At 39.2% G+C, this 17,232-nt stretch overlaps 2 protein-coding genes across 3 annotated transcripts; both read left to right on the top strand.

Moving 5' to 3' along the window:
* Positions 1-457: 457 nt before the first annotated feature.
* Positions 458-12,030, top strand: gda (guanine deaminase). Its single transcript, XM_061037889.1, has 14 exons — positions 458-696; positions 1,371-1,459; positions 1,551-1,722; positions 1,951-2,038; positions 5,448-5,553; positions 5,917-5,944; positions 6,040-6,147; positions 7,821-7,928; positions 8,018-8,115; positions 8,411-8,478; positions 8,803-8,949; positions 9,258-9,376; positions 9,464-9,491; positions 9,581-12,030. Exons 1-14 carry the CDS (start codon positions 568-570, stop codon positions 9,652-9,654), a joined length of 1,362 nt encoding a protein of 453 aa, XP_060893872.1. The 5' UTR covers positions 458-567; the 3' UTR covers positions 9,655-12,030.
* A 243-nt stretch (positions 12,031-12,273) lies between these two features.
* On the top strand, positions 12,274-16,970 carry si:ch211-214j8.12 (uncharacterized protein LOC100000539 homolog). 2 transcript variants are annotated; one of them, XM_061037888.1, is made up of 5 exons: positions 12,274-12,576; positions 13,046-13,314; positions 13,435-13,598; positions 14,186-15,390; positions 16,042-16,970. In XM_061037888.1, the coding sequence occupies exons 2-5, from the start codon at positions 13,092-13,094 to the stop codon at positions 16,433-16,435; spliced, it is 1,986 nt and encodes a 661-aa protein (XP_060893871.1). In that variant the 5' UTR covers positions 12,274-12,576; positions 13,046-13,091; the 3' UTR covers positions 16,436-16,970. The 2 variants fall into 2 exon arrangements, with proteins under 2 accessions (XP_060893871.1, XP_060893870.1); XM_061037887.1 differs by having other exon boundaries at positions 12,275-12,576; positions 13,432-13,598.
* The last annotated feature ends 262 nt before the right edge of the window (positions 16,971-17,232 follow it).

Raw genomic sequence — 17,232 nt, 5'->3', positions numbered from 1 at the left:
TTTGTGAGCGCAGGACTACAGCTTCTCTCACCCTGGAGTCAGAGGAGGGGTTGACTACCAAGTGTCCATTTTGCCAATATTCACCCTAAATATTTAAGTAACCGTTAAATCAAATAATGTGAATGATCACAACCTGAGGAAAAACAAGTTCTAAGAAATAATACAATATCACAAAAAATAGATCTCTATCTTGCAGTATTGATAGATGGATAGAAAGAGAGCAGGTTGACATTCACTCGCGTTCCAGTATGATTATTATCATCGTGATATTTCCTTTTTCTCATCTGTTTAAACGAAAACCATGGGAACGACACAGAAAGAAACTATACAACACACACACACACACACACACACACACACACACACACACACACACACACACACACACACACACACACACACACACACACCCTTTCCTCTCATTGGCTGCAGGTCGTCTTTGCAGTCAGGTGGAGCCGTGCGTACTGCAGCGTCTTGGTGACCAGAGTTCTCAGAGGATAAAAACCCCGGTGCGCTGTGGCTGCTGCAGGTATCTCACTACTCGACTGTAAACGGTCAATTGAAAGGATGGCAAACAGTAGCAGAACCCACGCCGACGTTTCGGACGTTTACAGGGGGACATTTGTCCACTCGACCCCGCAAACAGCGCTGCAGGTCCTGGAAGATGCGCTCCTCGGAGTGGATACTGATGGAAAGGTTCGTAACATGCTAAAACAGATTTTGTCGGATTACAAATGATTAAAATAGATATTTTTACTCTTACTTTTTATGGCTTTAAAAACGTGTGTTGTGAGTATTGAATTATAGGCATATAGCCTACTCAAATACATAAGCACTCTCTCCAGCTGCTCCTACTAAACTTTGCGCAAACGGTTTTAAAAGATGATTGAAAGATAAAACACTTGTTACATAATAGCCTACCTTAATTGTCTCCTGCAGTGAGCTGTTGCTGCGCAACTTTCACAATATGTCTCACACTCAGCTTTCAGACACAAAATCTCGACAGTCTGAGGAAGCCTCTTCAAATACCAGTGGGGTTAATATTCTTAAATCATGCTTTAACCGTCTGGAGACTATAGTCTTCCTTTACCAGTTTACTTTTGCTATTGGTAAAAAAACATTATATGTGTTGGCATTATGGGAATAAATCAGGCTGGCTATGACAGACCTTGATCTGTGAATGGAAGCAAAAACTGCATTAGCACAAAGACACAAAATGTTTAAAGAATCTCAAAAAGAATATTTTCTTGTTACGATTAAAAAGAGAAAAATAACTCCAAGTGTCCCCCCTGACCACATTAACCATCTTAAATGTGATTTGTTTCTGCACTATCCAATAGCACTTTGATGATTCCCATTTCTGCTTTCAGATTGCTTTCATCGGTAAAGGCTCAGAAGTAGACACACTGTCTCAGACGTTTGGTTTCAGTGCGACTAACATCACCCAGCTGGCACCCCAGTGAGCAGATCACATCAATAAAATACCGAATACAAAGAATTGTCTAATAGCAGTAGTGTTCTGACCATTCCAATGTGTTCCTCCATTGCAGTGAGTTCTTCATGCCAGGACTTGTGGACACTCACATCCATGCATCACAGTACAGCTATGCTGGCACAGCCCTGGACATGCCCTTACTGCAGTGGCTCAATACCTATACATTCCCTGTGGAGTCACGCTTCAAGGACCTTGAGTTTGCCAACAAAGTCTACACCCAAGTGGTGGTGAGTTTTCTGGCATCATGAAATAACTTACCATCAAACTGTGAACGTCATGGCGCATCAGTCAAATGTCGTTGAGTGAATGACATTTGAACTTGCACTATTGAAACATTTAGTGAGGCCCACTCTATTGTCACACTGCCTATAATTAAAGGATTTCAATTATTCATTCTAGCTAGACCACATATTTGTCAATGTTAATCCTGTAACATGAACCCATGTGCTTTACAGAGACGGACTCTGAGAAATGGAACAACCACTGCATGTTACCACGCTACCATACATACAGAAGCTTCTCTACTGTTAGGACAGATCGCAAGTAAGATGTCCTACACTCCAGGCACACACACAAAAACACACATTTCATGTTTTATTTTCTGTTTAGAAACACTGGCCCTTTTTTAAAATGTTTTTTGAGTAAAAAGATGTCTCTCCTGTGGCAAGGCATTATGGCATTCAATTCTGGCAACGTAGCATGTAACTAGAAAAGCCTTTAAAGACCATAATACTGTCAAATATTTGTCCCAGAATCAAAATCACATGCGAGTAGTTGGAAGAGTTAAGTGGTTGTTTCGGGGGTTTTAAAATAACACATACATATCTATGCAAAGTTATAGTGAAATCAATGAAGGAAAATCTGTTAATGAACAAGCCAAATTATAATATGAGTGCAGGAAAATAAGTCAGCTGTTACCAGCAGGGCAGTGACTCTACTGTATAATGATAATGGATCTTTGCTTTGCTCCTTGACCATCTCATTAAGCCTATAAAGTTGAAATGCATAACCTTGAAAGCAGTTAAACCGAAAGTGTTTCAGTCAGCATGCTTTTATGAAGGCAACCAGTTCAGAAACACATTTATGTACTTCACCTGTAGGCTATACCTTATCTTGATGTTGTGTTACGCAACCCTGAACACACACACACACAGAGAAACACTCACATGAATCTGTAACGATTCTATCCCACTGCATTGCAGTGAGCACTGGCTTTGGCAACCTTACTCAGTCTTTTTTTGTGTAATCAGGGTTGCTGAACTGTCACCTTTGTCCTGTTCTGAGCAGCAGATCCATTACTATTGATGTTGATGTTAAGCCTTTGTTTGTAGGCGCATTTGAGAATTTCCAACAATTCCCAAACATTTCAATGTAATTGATATAATCTTCACAAATGTCTTAAAAATACTACAAAAAATATATTTGCATACAAAATCCAATCCAATGTGGTATATTTTCTCTTCGTTCAAGGTCCCAGGGAAAACTGATACTGGCACATTTTCTGCCTGATTTGAGTGGAGATGTTTGGTCACTGTGGCAGAAAGCGCTCTCACACTCTGTGAGTGACACATCATGTGCACTATTTTGTAACACTACACTTATTACTATATGGCTTGAGTGTGACCCTGTAGGCTACTTTCCCATCTCACATCTGTTCTGTGTTTGAAGTTAATAAACCATTTAAAAATCCTCAAATCACATTCATAATGTTAATTAAAACGTTCACATATCAAAAGCAGTATTTAACATGCCTCCCTTTGGACAGAACTCAGTGATGCACACCAATGTGTTTGAACAAAAATCATTCATCAATAGGTCTTTCATTTTTAACTGTTAACAGACGATAACAGGCGATTTTGTAGCTCATTTACCTAGATGCACATAGGAGATATAGAAGGTTACACCTAGGGCCAGTTTCAAGGTTTTCTGCAAACTCTGAGTCAGTTAACCCTGAAATGAGGGAAACTCTGGGTTTTCCGTTTCAGACAGAGAGGTCACTCAAACCCAAGAAAGAGGGGTAACTCAAGCCCGTTCCAGATAGGGGGGTAACTTTACCTACTACTATGGTAACTGAGTCTGTGAAACTAACCTGTTGGGGAGCAGGTTTTCTTCAGTGAACCCCAAGTTTCTCATTGAAAGGAATGTTTTCTTGGTCTGGAGATTGTCTTTAAAAAAGGTGAACTGTTCCACAGTGGATCAACTTAGAATTAAAGAACTTAACCATCAATTACTATTGTTCTTTATTTTACAAACATAAAAACGTGAAAAGAATCCCCCTATTGTGCGGAAATCTCAGATTATGAAAGGTTATTGGGCTTTTTAAGGATTTTATTAATTAGGTCAACAACAATGGAATTAATTAAGAAGCCTGTCTGAGCACAAGCAGTAATGAAACAATAGTCCTCTAAATGTAGTTATTTGTTTTATAAGTGGGGTAATTCATAATTACCAGGCCCTCTCTCTCCCTCCCTCTCTGTCATTTGATTTAACCATGTCTTACATTAAACCGCTCTAGGATAAAATAATCATGGAAATAATTCTTTAAAGAATGTGAACTTCTTGCTCAAAGCTGATTATTCATTCAGTAATTCCTTAACTTGTTCTTTATTGATTAACTGAACATTTTGTGCAACCTAAATGCTCAAAAAATCCAACCCCTCATCCCATAAATCCTCTACAACATGACTGAATTACCAGCTGGGCAAAGATACAATGTGAAAATAATTTGCTCTTAATGCAATTCAATGCAAATTTGAGTTACCTCATTAGTCTAATAGCGTGTAATATCAGACTGTATTATGCTCCTGTCTCTGTACAGGCATTTACATTTGCTCTGTCTGTTCATAGCTTGTAGACTTCAGGGCCTTGTGCTTGATCAATATCTCACACTTTGTTGGTTTTTGAGTATCAATAATGCAAGACAACTTGCATTTCTGTAAATCGGATTGGATCCCCCTTCAGTCAGAGCTAAGCTGTAACCAGAATAGCTGAAAACATTTGTTCATGCATAAAAAACTGTGCGTTTAAAACAAATGAACACAAACAACTTGCCAGTTCACAAATGTAGCTGCAGGTAAAATGCTGTGCAGTATTTGTCAGTTTGTGCACTGATGGATATGACAACAATATGTCAGTGTATTTCTTAATCAGACCATTTTTTAGACTATTTCTTTGTCAGTCATACTCTCATTAAATCTTGTTTAATGATGCTTAAATGTATCATATTTACAGTCTATGTTAAAAAGATCTATATTAGCTTAGCGTCCATAGCCAGTCTTGCACACCCTTGACGGGGTTAACGATGACTGAAGACTGCAGTACTGCTGACAGACAGTGCTGGAAACAATAATAGAAGAACTTTGTATTTGAACTTCCCTGTTCTACAGACTCTGTGCATGGATGTCTGGTAACACTGTCTGAGTTGTCTAAAATGTAAGAAGACAGGGATTAGGGCATGTGAGTGATGGCAGTATTTCATTTTGACATGTGAAGGACTTGAAATGTTGCAACACAAGTGAAGAACCAAAAAAAAAAACAAGAACATGTCACATTAGGAAGACTGTTGATGAGGTGAAAGTTCAAAAACACACACAGGTACTGAGTGTATACAGTGTGGCGTATTGTCTGCTCAGAACGATCCTTTTAGAGAAATCTGTGTTCAGACTTCATTTACATCCAAATGTAGCTTGTTCACATTGCGTCATCATGCTATCATGGTCAAGATGGAAAGTGTAAGGTCTTAAAATGTCATGCTCAAAATGTTAAACAGAAAAGCTGCCCCATAGTAGCAAATCTGGTGTGAGCTCAAAACCCAACTAAGCTTATGAGCTCACACCAATGGTTATAGTTTGATGACAAAATGTGTCTTTTAAAAGAAACATGGCTCTCTGGAAAACAGCATCAAAAGATTAGTGCATATCTTTGTGACTCACACGTCATTGTTTTTCTTCAGATGACTTTGGACAGCGTGCCTTGGTGGGTAAGGTGTGCATGGACAGAAACAATTCTGTGAAACATTACAAGGAAACCAGTCAGGAGTCTCAAGAAGAAACCTGCAGGTGGGTACAGATGTTTTAATACTAGCAGATGTGTGAGGCTCTTTTGCATGTTTAGTAGGGTCTAGTTCCACTGTATAGAGCTGAAAGAGGGGAAAATCATTGAAAGAACCTGCATTTTAACAGGATGTATGAGTGTGACTGTCCTGGTCTGAACTTCTTTTTACAGTCTATGGTCTGAACTAATATGCGTCTTAAACTTCGGTTTCTTGATTAAAATAAGAACATATCTGTTTGATATATGTAACCACAATCTGCTGCAGCTGTGTTAACATTTTAGATGTACATGTTTTGAGTATTTTGTAATATGTTAATGTATGACTGACCTGCAAGAGTTACAATTCCTATTTTATCCCCCCCTTCAAGGTTCATTGCAGAGCTCTTAAACAAAAAGGTAAGATTTGTTTTTCGAGGGGGGGAGGGGGAGCAATTCAGGTTAGTCTGATTTTTTTTTAAGACTCTGTTACTCTGTTTTATTTTTTCCTGTAGTACCCACGGGTAAAGCCGGTAGTGACTCCACGCTTCGCTCCATCCTGCACAGGAGCCTTACTAGGACAGCTGGGAGCGATCGCTAAGAATAACAACCTGCACATTCAGGTGAGCTCATTGTGACAACCAAACCAGGCTATGTCCACAGGGGACTGTTGGATGCTGTTTCCAAAGAGACCACAAAGAGTTGTACCTGTGGGGTTTCAAACGCTGTCTGGCAGGAATAAAAACATGACAATTCAATGTTGTCCAGTCTCGTCTGAGGGAACAAAAGTTGTTCGTAAACTATGATAAAACAAAGCTCATGTTGTTTACACATTTAAGTACCAACAAGTGTCCCATTGATTTTAACTTCCCATGGAAATCAAATTGAGCGTGTCAAAAGCTACAAGTGCTTGGGTTTTCTTATTGATTGTGAGCTGTCTTTGAAAGCACATATCTCTAAATTGGCCTCTAAACTGAAGGTGTAGTTGGGATTTTATCACTGTGAAATAAATCCTGCTTTTCTCTCAGAGCGAGGAAACTTCTTGTTTCATCAACCTTTCTTCCTTTGTTGGATTATGGAGCTGTGCTGTATATGGGCGCCTCAGCCAAATGTTTACAGTCATTGGACACCGTGTATCACTGTTCGTTGAGATTTGTTACTGGTTGTAGACGCATTACTCATCACTGTGACCTGTACACTAAATCTGATTGGCCATCTTTGAAGGTGTGCAGCTAAATATACTGGCTGAGTCTTGTTTGTAAAGCTCTTCTTGGTTTAGTTCCTTCTTATTTATGTTCATCCCTGTAGCGGCTTTCCTGAATATGAAGCCGCTGAGAGGCTGAGGTTGGGCCTAATATATTTGTCCGACGCGCTTTCAAAAGAATACTGTGTTACGTAAAAATAAGTTTTACTTTTTTATTAACGTAAAAAAGATAATCAACTTAACTTACAATAACGTGCATTAACTCATAATCACAGTGAACTAGAAACAATAGCGGTCAACAACAAATACGGCAACCCAGCTCACCCCCTCTCTTCCACTGAGAACAAAAGGTGAACAGGTGAGTTAAATCAACGCATCTCCGCCCATACCCATGTGACCCGACATCCCCCTACTCAATATAATCCTAATAAATAATATAATAATCAATAACCCAAAACACCAATATATAACAGACTACCGTAACCTTAAATAAATACCACAAAGACAATTATATCAATCCATGGCTCCAACAATCCCTTCAAAGAACCAGATGCCACTATGCCTTGTGTTCCTGTGATGTTTTAAAACTGTCTGTTCCTCGCTGCTCCCTCTGCATGGAACTTTCTCTGAAATGACTTGGAAACGGCAGATCTCATTTCGCTTGAAGCCTTTGGCTCGATCTTAAAAGACATAAAAAGCGAGACGATTGGACAGTGCCTGTGGTTTTCAATTGTGATCTGTCATCACAACTTCTGCACTTTATCTGTAAACCGATTTTCACATTGTTATTGTTGTTTTCTCTTAACTTGTGTTTGTAAACTGTTTCTTAATCATGTCATGTGACGTATGCTGCTGGTGCCCTCTTGGCCAGGTCACCCTTGTGAAAGAGATCTTGATCTCAATGGGTTAATTACCTGCCATAAAGGTTAAATAAAAAAAATAATAAAAAGACATTAAACTTAAGTTATCTTTTATTACACAACTCCTGCTCTGTCTAAATGCTATTGTCTATATTTTCCCAAGATTCCCCTAAGGCACCAATTTAACCTCTGTTATACAGTTAATGTTTTTTTTTTTTGTTTTTTTTTACAGAGTCATATCAGCGAAAACGTTGAGGAGGTGAAGCTTGTAAAGGATATGTTTCCTGAATCAGAGTCTTACACACACATCTACCACAAATACAACCTGCTCACTGACAAGGTGAGGAAGTCACACTAACACCCTATTAATAAAAATGCTGTTATAAGAATGCCTTAAAAAGGTGTTACTTGTGGTGTTATGATTTACAGACAGTGATGGCCCATGGCTGCTACCTCTCCGATGAAGAGTTGAATCTGTTCAGAGAGACAGGAGCCTCTTTGTCTCATTGTCCCAACTCCAACATTTCGTAAGTTTCACATAGCTTCTAAACACTGAATGTTCTGGAGAAAAAAGATCCCCTTAAGATTATGCAAAACACTTATTTTTACAATCCAAAAACACTAAGCGGTATAACACTGTATAACATTGTAAATCGTTAGAAATGCAACAGATGAGGTTTTAATAATTCGTATGATGAAATTGGGTTGTCATGGCAATATATTCTTCTGTCTCAAATATATGACTTTGTAGAAACATAATATACAGTTCTTCTGATCATTGTTACACTGTATGAGAAACCTCTTTTTTTCCCATCTGCCCAGGTTGTGCAGTGGTATTTTAAACGTCCGCAATGTCCTGAAACATAAAGTGAAGCTGGGGCTCGGAACAGGTAGGAGCATATTTTTACACTTGGAAACTCGGGTTCAATATTCTGCAGCATTGAAGTAATTAAGGACATTGTTCTGTACTTGTTTGGTTTTGCAGCAGTCACTAATTTTTATAGTTTTAGTGGATGTAATCTGTAGAGGTTTGGCACGCAGGGCAGCTGACCATCACCTGATCACTTTTTTTGGGAGCTTTGCTGGTTTATAAATCCAACTGGATTTACCAGGCCCCGATCTGACGTTCTCCTTTTATATACCCACCATACATGATTGTGAAATATAATATAATACATATTTGTATTCATTTGGTGTATCCGCCCTGTGCTCAGATGTTGCAGGGGGTTACTCTGCCTCCATGCTGGACGCTGTGAGGAGAGCTCTCGACTCGTCCAAAGTGTTGACCATCCAGGACCCGGAACACGAAACACTCACCTTTGAAGAGGTGTTCAGACTGGCAACACTGGGAGGCAGCCAAGGTATAACATTAAAAACCCAGTATATTAACAATCCGGCTGTCACTCAATAACAGAGGCATTGTGTAGAATTAACAACAACAAAAAACTTGTGTCTCCGTGTTTGTCCCTATCCCTATCAAAAGTCAGTTGTTTAAGCTGGAGTGTCATTGCCAACTTTAAGATAGTCTGTATGAGAAGCGTGCAGCAGAAATGCCTGATTCACTACACCAGAGGCTGCAGGAAGATATTTTCAGTGGTGACTGATTGTGATTTTACGGGGGGTGAAGGGAATACAACAGCATCTTTTATGACATGTTCTTTTTTTGTAGCCTTGTCCATGGACGACCAAACAGGGAACTTTGAACTGGGCAAAGACTTTGACGCTCTGAGGGTGAATGTAGCTGCTCCTGGTGGACCCATAGACCTGACCCAGTCTGACGCACCAAAGGTTTGTAATTGGGGACTGTCTTAATACTGTACAATGGAGCACATAAACCAGATTCCAGTTAAACACTTGTCTATTTTTCAATTTCAGATCCTTTTGGAGAAGTTCTTGAATTTGGGTGAGTGTCATTTTATTTGTCCTACAGTTTCCAGACTCAAGTGTGGCAGGACTAACTTGCTTTATGTTTGGTTATTTCCTATTTCGCAGGTGATGATCGAAACATAGTGGAGGTGTTTGTCGCAGGCAGGAAGGTGGTTCCTTTCACAGACAAAAATGAGTAAACACTTGGATCATCTGCTCACCTTCACGCGTCTCACTGCCTAAAACCCACCAGGAAACTTATCTTGAAGAGGACTGAACAACTCAAACACATCAGTGATAATATTTGAGCAGCACAGGAATAATGTGTTGCAAACGACCCCATGCTTCATACATTTTGCTGCTACACACTTCCCTTTAGACATTATCACATTAAACATTATACTGTTAAATCCTGAAGATTTTTTAAATTAGGTTCAGTGAGGGTCATGAAAGACTTTGGTCAGCTGTGTTAAAATTCTGTCTTCTCCAAGTCTTAATGGCTGATTACAGGATTTACCACAGGAAATAAGGGACTTATCAAGAGCTGTGAACCTTTCCCGTTACCTGTTAGTCACTGCAGCTAGTTGGCTTGTTGCTAATTCTATATTTTAACTGAACTATCTGAAAAAAAGTGATCTTTTGCTTATTTGTTGTAGACTTTGTAGTTTTATTTACGTAAATCTTTCACTTAAACTAGCACATTTAAAAGAACAAGTGGACTCCAGAGTGTGTGACTTATTTTCTATTTGATGTGGAGATGACATTGTGCTGCCTTAAGAAATCAAAACACGGTCCGAGAAGTTCAGTCGGAATGTCAGACTTTGTCCTGGTGTTGTAAAGGTGCTCCGTGTAGCTGCAGAGCCTCGCCTTAGTTAGTAATCTTTAAGACATGCTTTTGTTGCTGAGATTGTTTTATGAACAAAAGACTTCAGTTCTACTTACTCATCCAGTTTTAATAGTACACTCCTATCTTGTGTTTGAAAAGACAAAGGCACATGATCATATTCTAATCTCTTTGGTTTCACTTTAACACATTCAGTTTCTCATGAAATGAAAATCATGTTGCAGCAGTATATCTACAGCTATTGTCTTAAGAAGTTACTATTAAAAACAAATTTAAACTTACTTTGGATTTTACATTTTTACTTCAAATCCCACTCTGATTTGACTAAGTGGAAAGTCAAATTTTACTTAACCTGGTGCCTTAAGATCAAAATCATTTCACTTTCTTACGACTGCTTTATGGCTGAGATTGTTTTTCTTTTTAGCTCAATGTAGATTTTCCTCAATCCCACAATGTATTTTTAATGATGTAAATGTAAATCAATACAATGTGTCTTATGATTATTTGCTAGATGAAGGGGAATTAAATGCACTGATTGCTGAATATGTGTTTGTCTTTTATAAATTAAAATGTATTCAAACATAATCACTCTTTGACTCTGGATTTTAAATGTAAAAATCTGAATGCCAAATCTATTCTTTTGGTTTATTTAATGCTATTCTCTCTAATGTGCAGTTACTCAAGGGCAGCTTCTCGTCGCAAACCATATTTCAAGATTTACAAATGTGTGAATTCACAAAATGTGTAACTGACACTTCCAGCACGCTCACAGTTTCTTTAATCGACTATCTTCACCATCTGGTCCAGACAGCAGAGAGGGTTATATAGCAGTAGCATATAAGTGAGACATGAAGATGGTGTCTGACCCTACTGACAGTAAGGACTCTTCTCAAAAAACACACCATCAGTGATCGCTGCCACAGTCATTAGAGGGCGACACTGTGCTTGAAACCGCCAGTTATCACATATCTGCACTCATTAAAGTCCTCACAACAGACACAAAAATCGAATACATAATATTTACAAAACTTGTCAAATGCTGATAGTTAAGATTGTGTCTCATCGTGTGGTAGTTTATTGATTCAGTTCATGTTTGAAAAAGGAAGCCCATGTACAACTTTTTAGAATAAGCAAAGCAAATGAAGTCACACATGAGAGACACTGATTTTAGATTCAATAAAAAAAAAGAAGGAGGGGATTACTAGCTCGATTTAGAGTTAAAAATCTAAGATCCCCTCAAAATGATATTAATGTGAGTAAATACAGTAGTTATCAAATCCCAAAAATTTAAGTACAGTTTGTTTCTCCCTCCTACCTGTTTTTATTTTTATTTTCATGTAAAATAATGTGTTCGGTGTTTTTCACCTGTATAAAAAATGCATACTTTTTACTTTGTTGTATTTCCCTGTGTGTATCTGTTGAGCCAATTGTTGCAGAATATGGTAAACAATACAAAGGCCTATATGGAGCTTTTTATAGCTTTTAAAGCTGATGGTGGTAGTAATCTATGTCAACAAGACTACTATTTCATTTAGTTTCATTTTAAGTGTTACAACCTAGAGATATTTAAATTTAAGATCATCTTAAATTGAAATAAGATTAGGATAATCTTTTTCATAAAGGTAATCACTGTGTCCTCATCATGTATGGAAAAATAAATTTCCCCTGGTAATCGATCCTGTTTTTTGTTTGTTTGTTTCTGATTGAATCAAATAAATGAATCAGAACCTTTGGACATTGTGAACAGTGTTATTAAATACTTACAGGCTACTTTTTGTCTACCAATGCACACTTAATCTTTGTGGAGCACAGAACATGTTGACAGAAGCAAACATGTTTCTTATTTCTCATAGTTTCCAATATGATATGGTATGAAACTAAACATTTTGTCCTCAAATTGCTCACAAATTAACCAACACAGTGATATGGGTATTATGCCCTAACTGTTGTCTTTCAGGACTACATCACATGGGTGGCTTCTGCAAAAAAAAAAAGGTCAATTTGTATAAACTGGTAATGTACAGTTGGTTTGGTATATAGATCAATATTGGCGTCCACGGTTTGTTTCTTGATTAGATGGGCGTAGTCCGTCAAGCCTTAGCGGAAGTAATGCCTGAAAGACGAAATTCAGGACTTCAAACTCTACATATTCAGTCAGGAAGTGCAATGAGCAAAGGTTGGCTGTCACTTCTGTAACCACGGTCGTTGCTCATTTATTTTTCTTTACATCCATGTCTTCTTGTTCAATGGACATAAAGTGTTATTGATGATTTGACGGGTAGGTCTTACTGAACTATAAGTTATTGCATTTGTAATATTACGCCGAATAAATTCATTTATATCCTCCCATCTCTCGGACTTTCCTCTTAAATTTTCATGTGAGATTAAAAAGTATAAACCTAAAGCATGTCAAAGTGTCTTCTTTTACAAAAGAAACAACGAACAGACAGTAGAAATCCCTTTTTGTTTATGTCTGAAATTGAGCTCTAAAAGTCCTGGAGATACAGTTTGGCCTATTATAATTTATTACTTTATTTATAATTTACTTATTATTACGTTTTTTATGAATCAGCATCCAAATAATTATAACAATCATTATGAAAATCTAAACCGCAGTCTTTCACAAACTCTGGGCCTTTAAAACAAATCAACTGTTTATCATTCACTTATTTCATATTTATTGACCTGATAGTAATTTGCCATGACATTTTCTTTCTTTCTTGTCTATCTGGTTCATCTTGATACAGAGTCAGCATCCACCTCCGCTCTGAAACCAGCCGCTGCAGCCCAGTGATGCCTCTGTTTCGGGCTTCGGGGGAAAGTGGCGGGGTGAAGCCTCGGCAGAGGAGGATGAGGAATAGGAAGACAGATGAAGACGGCTCTGTACTTTCACTTACACGCCTCTGTCTGCTGAGCCTCGCTGACAACATGAACGACGTGTGGGCCAAAGACTATGCTGATAACTACCTGGATCACTATTTCTTCAGACACATCATGGGGCCTTTCAACTTACTGTGTGAGCTACTGAGGGCTTCAGTAACAACCAGCGGCTTACCTAAAGATCAAGAGATGTACGGTGTGCTGGATTTCCCCTAAAGCTTCCTCTTTTCTCTATTTTTCTTTGTCCCCGTAGCAGGTGAGCGAGTGGAGGAGCTGACACATCTGCTGTGCAACAGGAAGCAGTTGTCCCGAGCGGCCCTCCACCTCTTGCTGGTCCCTCAGCTCCGTGCTCTGTCTCTAGAAAAGTGTCCCGGTCTGGTCACCTCTGCTCTCTGTGCCCACGTTTCTGCACGTTGCCAGGTCAGACAGAAACCCCTTATTTGCTGTTTCCTCATTGGTTTAAATCTTATAATTATTTCCCACAGCTTGGAACATTACTGCAGCTAAGGATATTCTACACTGGAGACTGAAAAGTTACACATTTGAATTATTTAACAAGGTAAACGGTCTCATTGAGAGACAAAAAAGTAATAATAATAAGTAATTGAAATTGAAAAAGTCTTTTTCAAGAGGGCCCTGGCCAAGAGAGCAGAACAAACACTGTTATAGCGAAACACAAATTAAACAGACAAACGTGTACTACATACTACAGCTCATGTTTGATCACTCAAACATCAGTGCTGAATCTTGTAATAAATTGTTTTCCAAGTTGTCATAATGCATGCCACTAGGTCATATAGGAATAAAATCAGAGCTATCAAAATAAATAAACAGTGAACTTCTCTTTACAAAGTTTAGATCCTTTGACGATTGGCCAAACTCGATGTAAAAAATAAGTACAGGATATCGTTTTCAATACTTTGATCAGCGTAGTTGGACGTTTTTTGTTGTTTTTTTGCTATTTTGTCTGGCCCTTCACTCCTTTATCACTTTATATTTCCCCTCAGGGTCTGTGGAGTCTGGACCTCTCCGGAGCCCAGCAGCTGCCCTCGAAGGCTGTTTCAGAAACCCTAATCTGTTTACCTGCCCTGCGCTCGCTCTCCCTGTCTGGTACACTTTGTGACGGATGTGTAATCAGGACAGTTGCCCGCCACTGCAGATTTCTTCGCCACCTAGATGTATCTCGCTGTCATTTCCTCTCTCCTGCTGCACTACTTCCTCTTGGGGGCGGGGCTTCGATTGTATCCTATGGGTGTCCTTCTAGTGTCTCCAACTCTTCATCCAAATCCCCTACATTTCCTTCTCTCCCTGCACATTTTTCTCCTCCTCCCCTTTGCAGTCTGCTCGCTCTGGATATTGGGTTTGGGAAAGAAGAGGGAGATCTTGTGGCAGCTGCAGCTTTCCTCCTTCTCTCCCTGCCCTTCCTGGAGAGAGTGGCCATGGAGGGTCTTGCACAGGCCTGCTGTCTGATCCAGAACAGACACTTCAGCAAGACAAACGAGTTCACTGACAGAGAAGGAGTACCGAGGCTAGGGGAGGTGTGGAGGCACAGACAGGTCATGGACAAATGGAGTAAAAAGAGAGAAGTAGAAGAAGATGAGAAGGAAAAGAAGGAGGAGGAGGAGGAGGAGGGGGAGATATTGTGGGAGGGGTATAGCAGTGACAGCAGAGATGAAGGGCCTAATTCCTCTCAGAGCCAAACAGAGAAAAAGAGGAGAGGAAGTGTTTTGTCACAGTCAGATGATGATCACCTGATCCTGAGCCTGAAGGACGTGAAGGCTGTATCGTGTGACTCTCTGGACAGTTTAAGTCAGTTGTGTCCAAACATCCATTCCATATCTGTAAACATTGATGATGATGGTGATGAAGTTACGGGAGGAAGAAGTCAAGGGTCTCTGTTAGCTGCGAGTCTTAATACATGGTCAGGCCAGCTACGGAACCTCTCGCTGCACTACCTGGGCCCGCTGCTGGATCTCCTTCCTGCCTTGCAAATATCAGGTTCCTCCTTGGTCTCTTTAACCCTGGAAGGGGTAAAAACTAGCCCTCACACTCCTCTACTGGAGATCATTAAGGCATGTCCCAGACTCAGAGACCTGCTCATGTTTGCTGAGCCTCCGACTACACCGCAGGAACATGAAGACGACGAAATGGGGGAACAGCAGGACGATCAGGATCTTCCACAACTGTCTAACCTCTGCTCTCTAACACTCAAGTAAGGCTACTGTTATGGCAAAAAAAAAAAACTTAAAACAATGGGAACTATTGACCCTTGCTGCATAGAAAATGCACAATAAGTGGGTTCACTTTTTATTCTGACACATATATAGTCATGTGTTTGAAGAAGCTACCATGTGAAATATGGTATCACTAAATCTGCTTACATTGATTCATTTCTTATCCCTTTAAATTTCACTACTCTTATTTTATTTTTGTGGGGACATATCTTCCGAGCTTTTCTAAAAGCAAGAGGAGTACCTTGTGTTGCCAAGGGCAGGCTGAGTTAATACCATTGTGATTACATTTTTCAAATCAAATATTTGACACATAGATTTGAACATCAAATTCCTAAGTACAGCAAAGAAGGTGGGAACATCATTTGGCACAAACATGCGGATTGCGCACGGTCATTTTTGTACTTCTTGGTTGCTTAAGCAAGATTCTGAATGCAACATTAAATGTGATCTGAAGTTTTTTTTTTAAGCTTGAGCTTTCACTTGCTTCCTGCTGTGTAAAACCACATCCAATTTGAACTATAACACTGTAACACCAGCCTTGGTTTTTGATCTAAGGCTGATTGGTGAAACCGGCTACAAAATTAGCTTTTTGATATTTGTCTTCTTTTGTGTTTCTAATTTGTCTGCAGATTCTCCTACGAGCACAGCCGGATGAAGCCCATCATGTCCTGGATGTCTTTAAAGAAGGTGCTCAAGTCTCTCTTTTTGGGTTCTCCTTCACTGGAGAAGCTCTCGTTGGTCTCCCTGCCGTGCCCTCTGAACTGTGTTTTACAGGATGTACTGCACAGAGCGGACTTGGCCCTGCATCTTTATGTCGACTCTACAGGTGTACCTCCCATGCCACTTGGGCGACTTCAGCACATAAACCTGCAGCGGACAGATGTGGAGATGACAACAGTTAAAAGTTTAATGCAACGGACCAAAAGACTGAAGTGCATAGATGTGAGCTACTGCTGGAAAATCAGTAAGGCTGAGTGCTTCAACTGTGTCACAACCAGTAAAGTCCAACTTGTCTGGTCGTAATCGAGAGCTGTGCAGCTGCCATCACAATGAGCTACACTGCTTATTCAAATAAACATACAATGCAAATGTACAGTGTCAATTACATCAGCTTGTATGAATACAACTCTAAAGATTGTATCATTTTTTTTATAATGGATACAGATACAGGATAATCTTACTGACTTTATATGCGCTCACTAATTGAAGTGTGTCCTTATTGACACATCTCATGTTCCTAAAGTGCTTAGTAATGAAACAAAAACGATCAAGGTATTTTGTTTTCACAAGTATTTTAACTATCATCTTTTCTAAGTCAACTGAATTCATTATTACGTTTTTTGCATAATCAGTATGAGTATAACTCCACAAATTCACACGAATGAAAACAATATTTGATTAATTTGCAATGCGCATGTTGGCTAATAAATCCTTTAAGGGGAGTTCTGTGGTGTGTCTTATTGCTTCTTTATGGCTGTTTGTTTTGGATCTAGCACCCACTAATTGATGTGCATGTCTTTTTTTTGTGATTTTCAATTAAACATGATGCCAATCATTTTCTGGACTGTAATTGTTTCTTTTGCATGTATTCTGTATATGATTTGAGAAAGACAATCATTACAAATTCATTATTTGAAGTGTAGATATGGAGGATATCCGACTCTGTTTGAATAGATAATTCCCCCACCCTTTTAATGGTGAATTTCAGCTCCTCCTGTCTGGACGTATAGGTATAAAGTACCAGCCTGTAAAACTAATACAAGAATAGCTTTGTCCCAGCTGCCATCAGTGAGTGTTGTATTTATTGATTATTTATTGAT

This window comes from Labrus mixtus, chromosome 5 (genome assembly GCF_963584025.1).
Source record: "Labrus mixtus chromosome 5, fLabMix1.1, whole genome shotgun sequence".
Taxonomy (NCBI): domain Eukaryota; kingdom Metazoa; phylum Chordata; class Actinopteri; order Labriformes; family Labridae; genus Labrus; species Labrus mixtus.
Note: the sequence above shows the minus strand (reverse complement) of the source record. Positions and strands in the feature narration are given on the sequence as shown.

Excerpts from the sequence above, each read along its gene's own strand:
- gda (XM_061037889.1), top strand. The coding sequence starts at position 568 with ATGGCAAACAGTAGCAGAACCCACGCCGACGTTTCGGACGTTTACAGG. Across the intron at positions 5,945-6,039 it reads CAGAGCTCTTAAACAAAAAG|TACCCACGGGTAAAGCCGGT; the intron begins GTAAGATTTGTT and ends TTTTTCCTGTAG. Across the intron at positions 8,950-9,257 it reads AACACTGGGAGGCAGCCAAG|CCTTGTCCATGGACGACCAA; the intron begins GTATAACATTAA and ends CTTTTTTTGTAG.
- si:ch211-214j8.12 (XM_061037887.1), top strand. The coding sequence starts at position 13,092 with ATGCCTCTGTTTCGGGCTTCGGGGGAAAGTGGCGGGGTGAAGCCTCGG. Across the intron at positions 13,315-13,431 it reads GGGGCCTTTCAACTTACTGT|CAGGTGAGCGAGTGGAGGAG; the intron begins GTGAGCTACTGA and ends TTGTCCCCGTAG. Across the intron at positions 15,391-16,041 it reads CTCTGCTCTCTAACACTCAA|ATTCTCCTACGAGCACAGCC; the intron begins GTAAGGCTACTG and ends ATTTGTCTGCAG.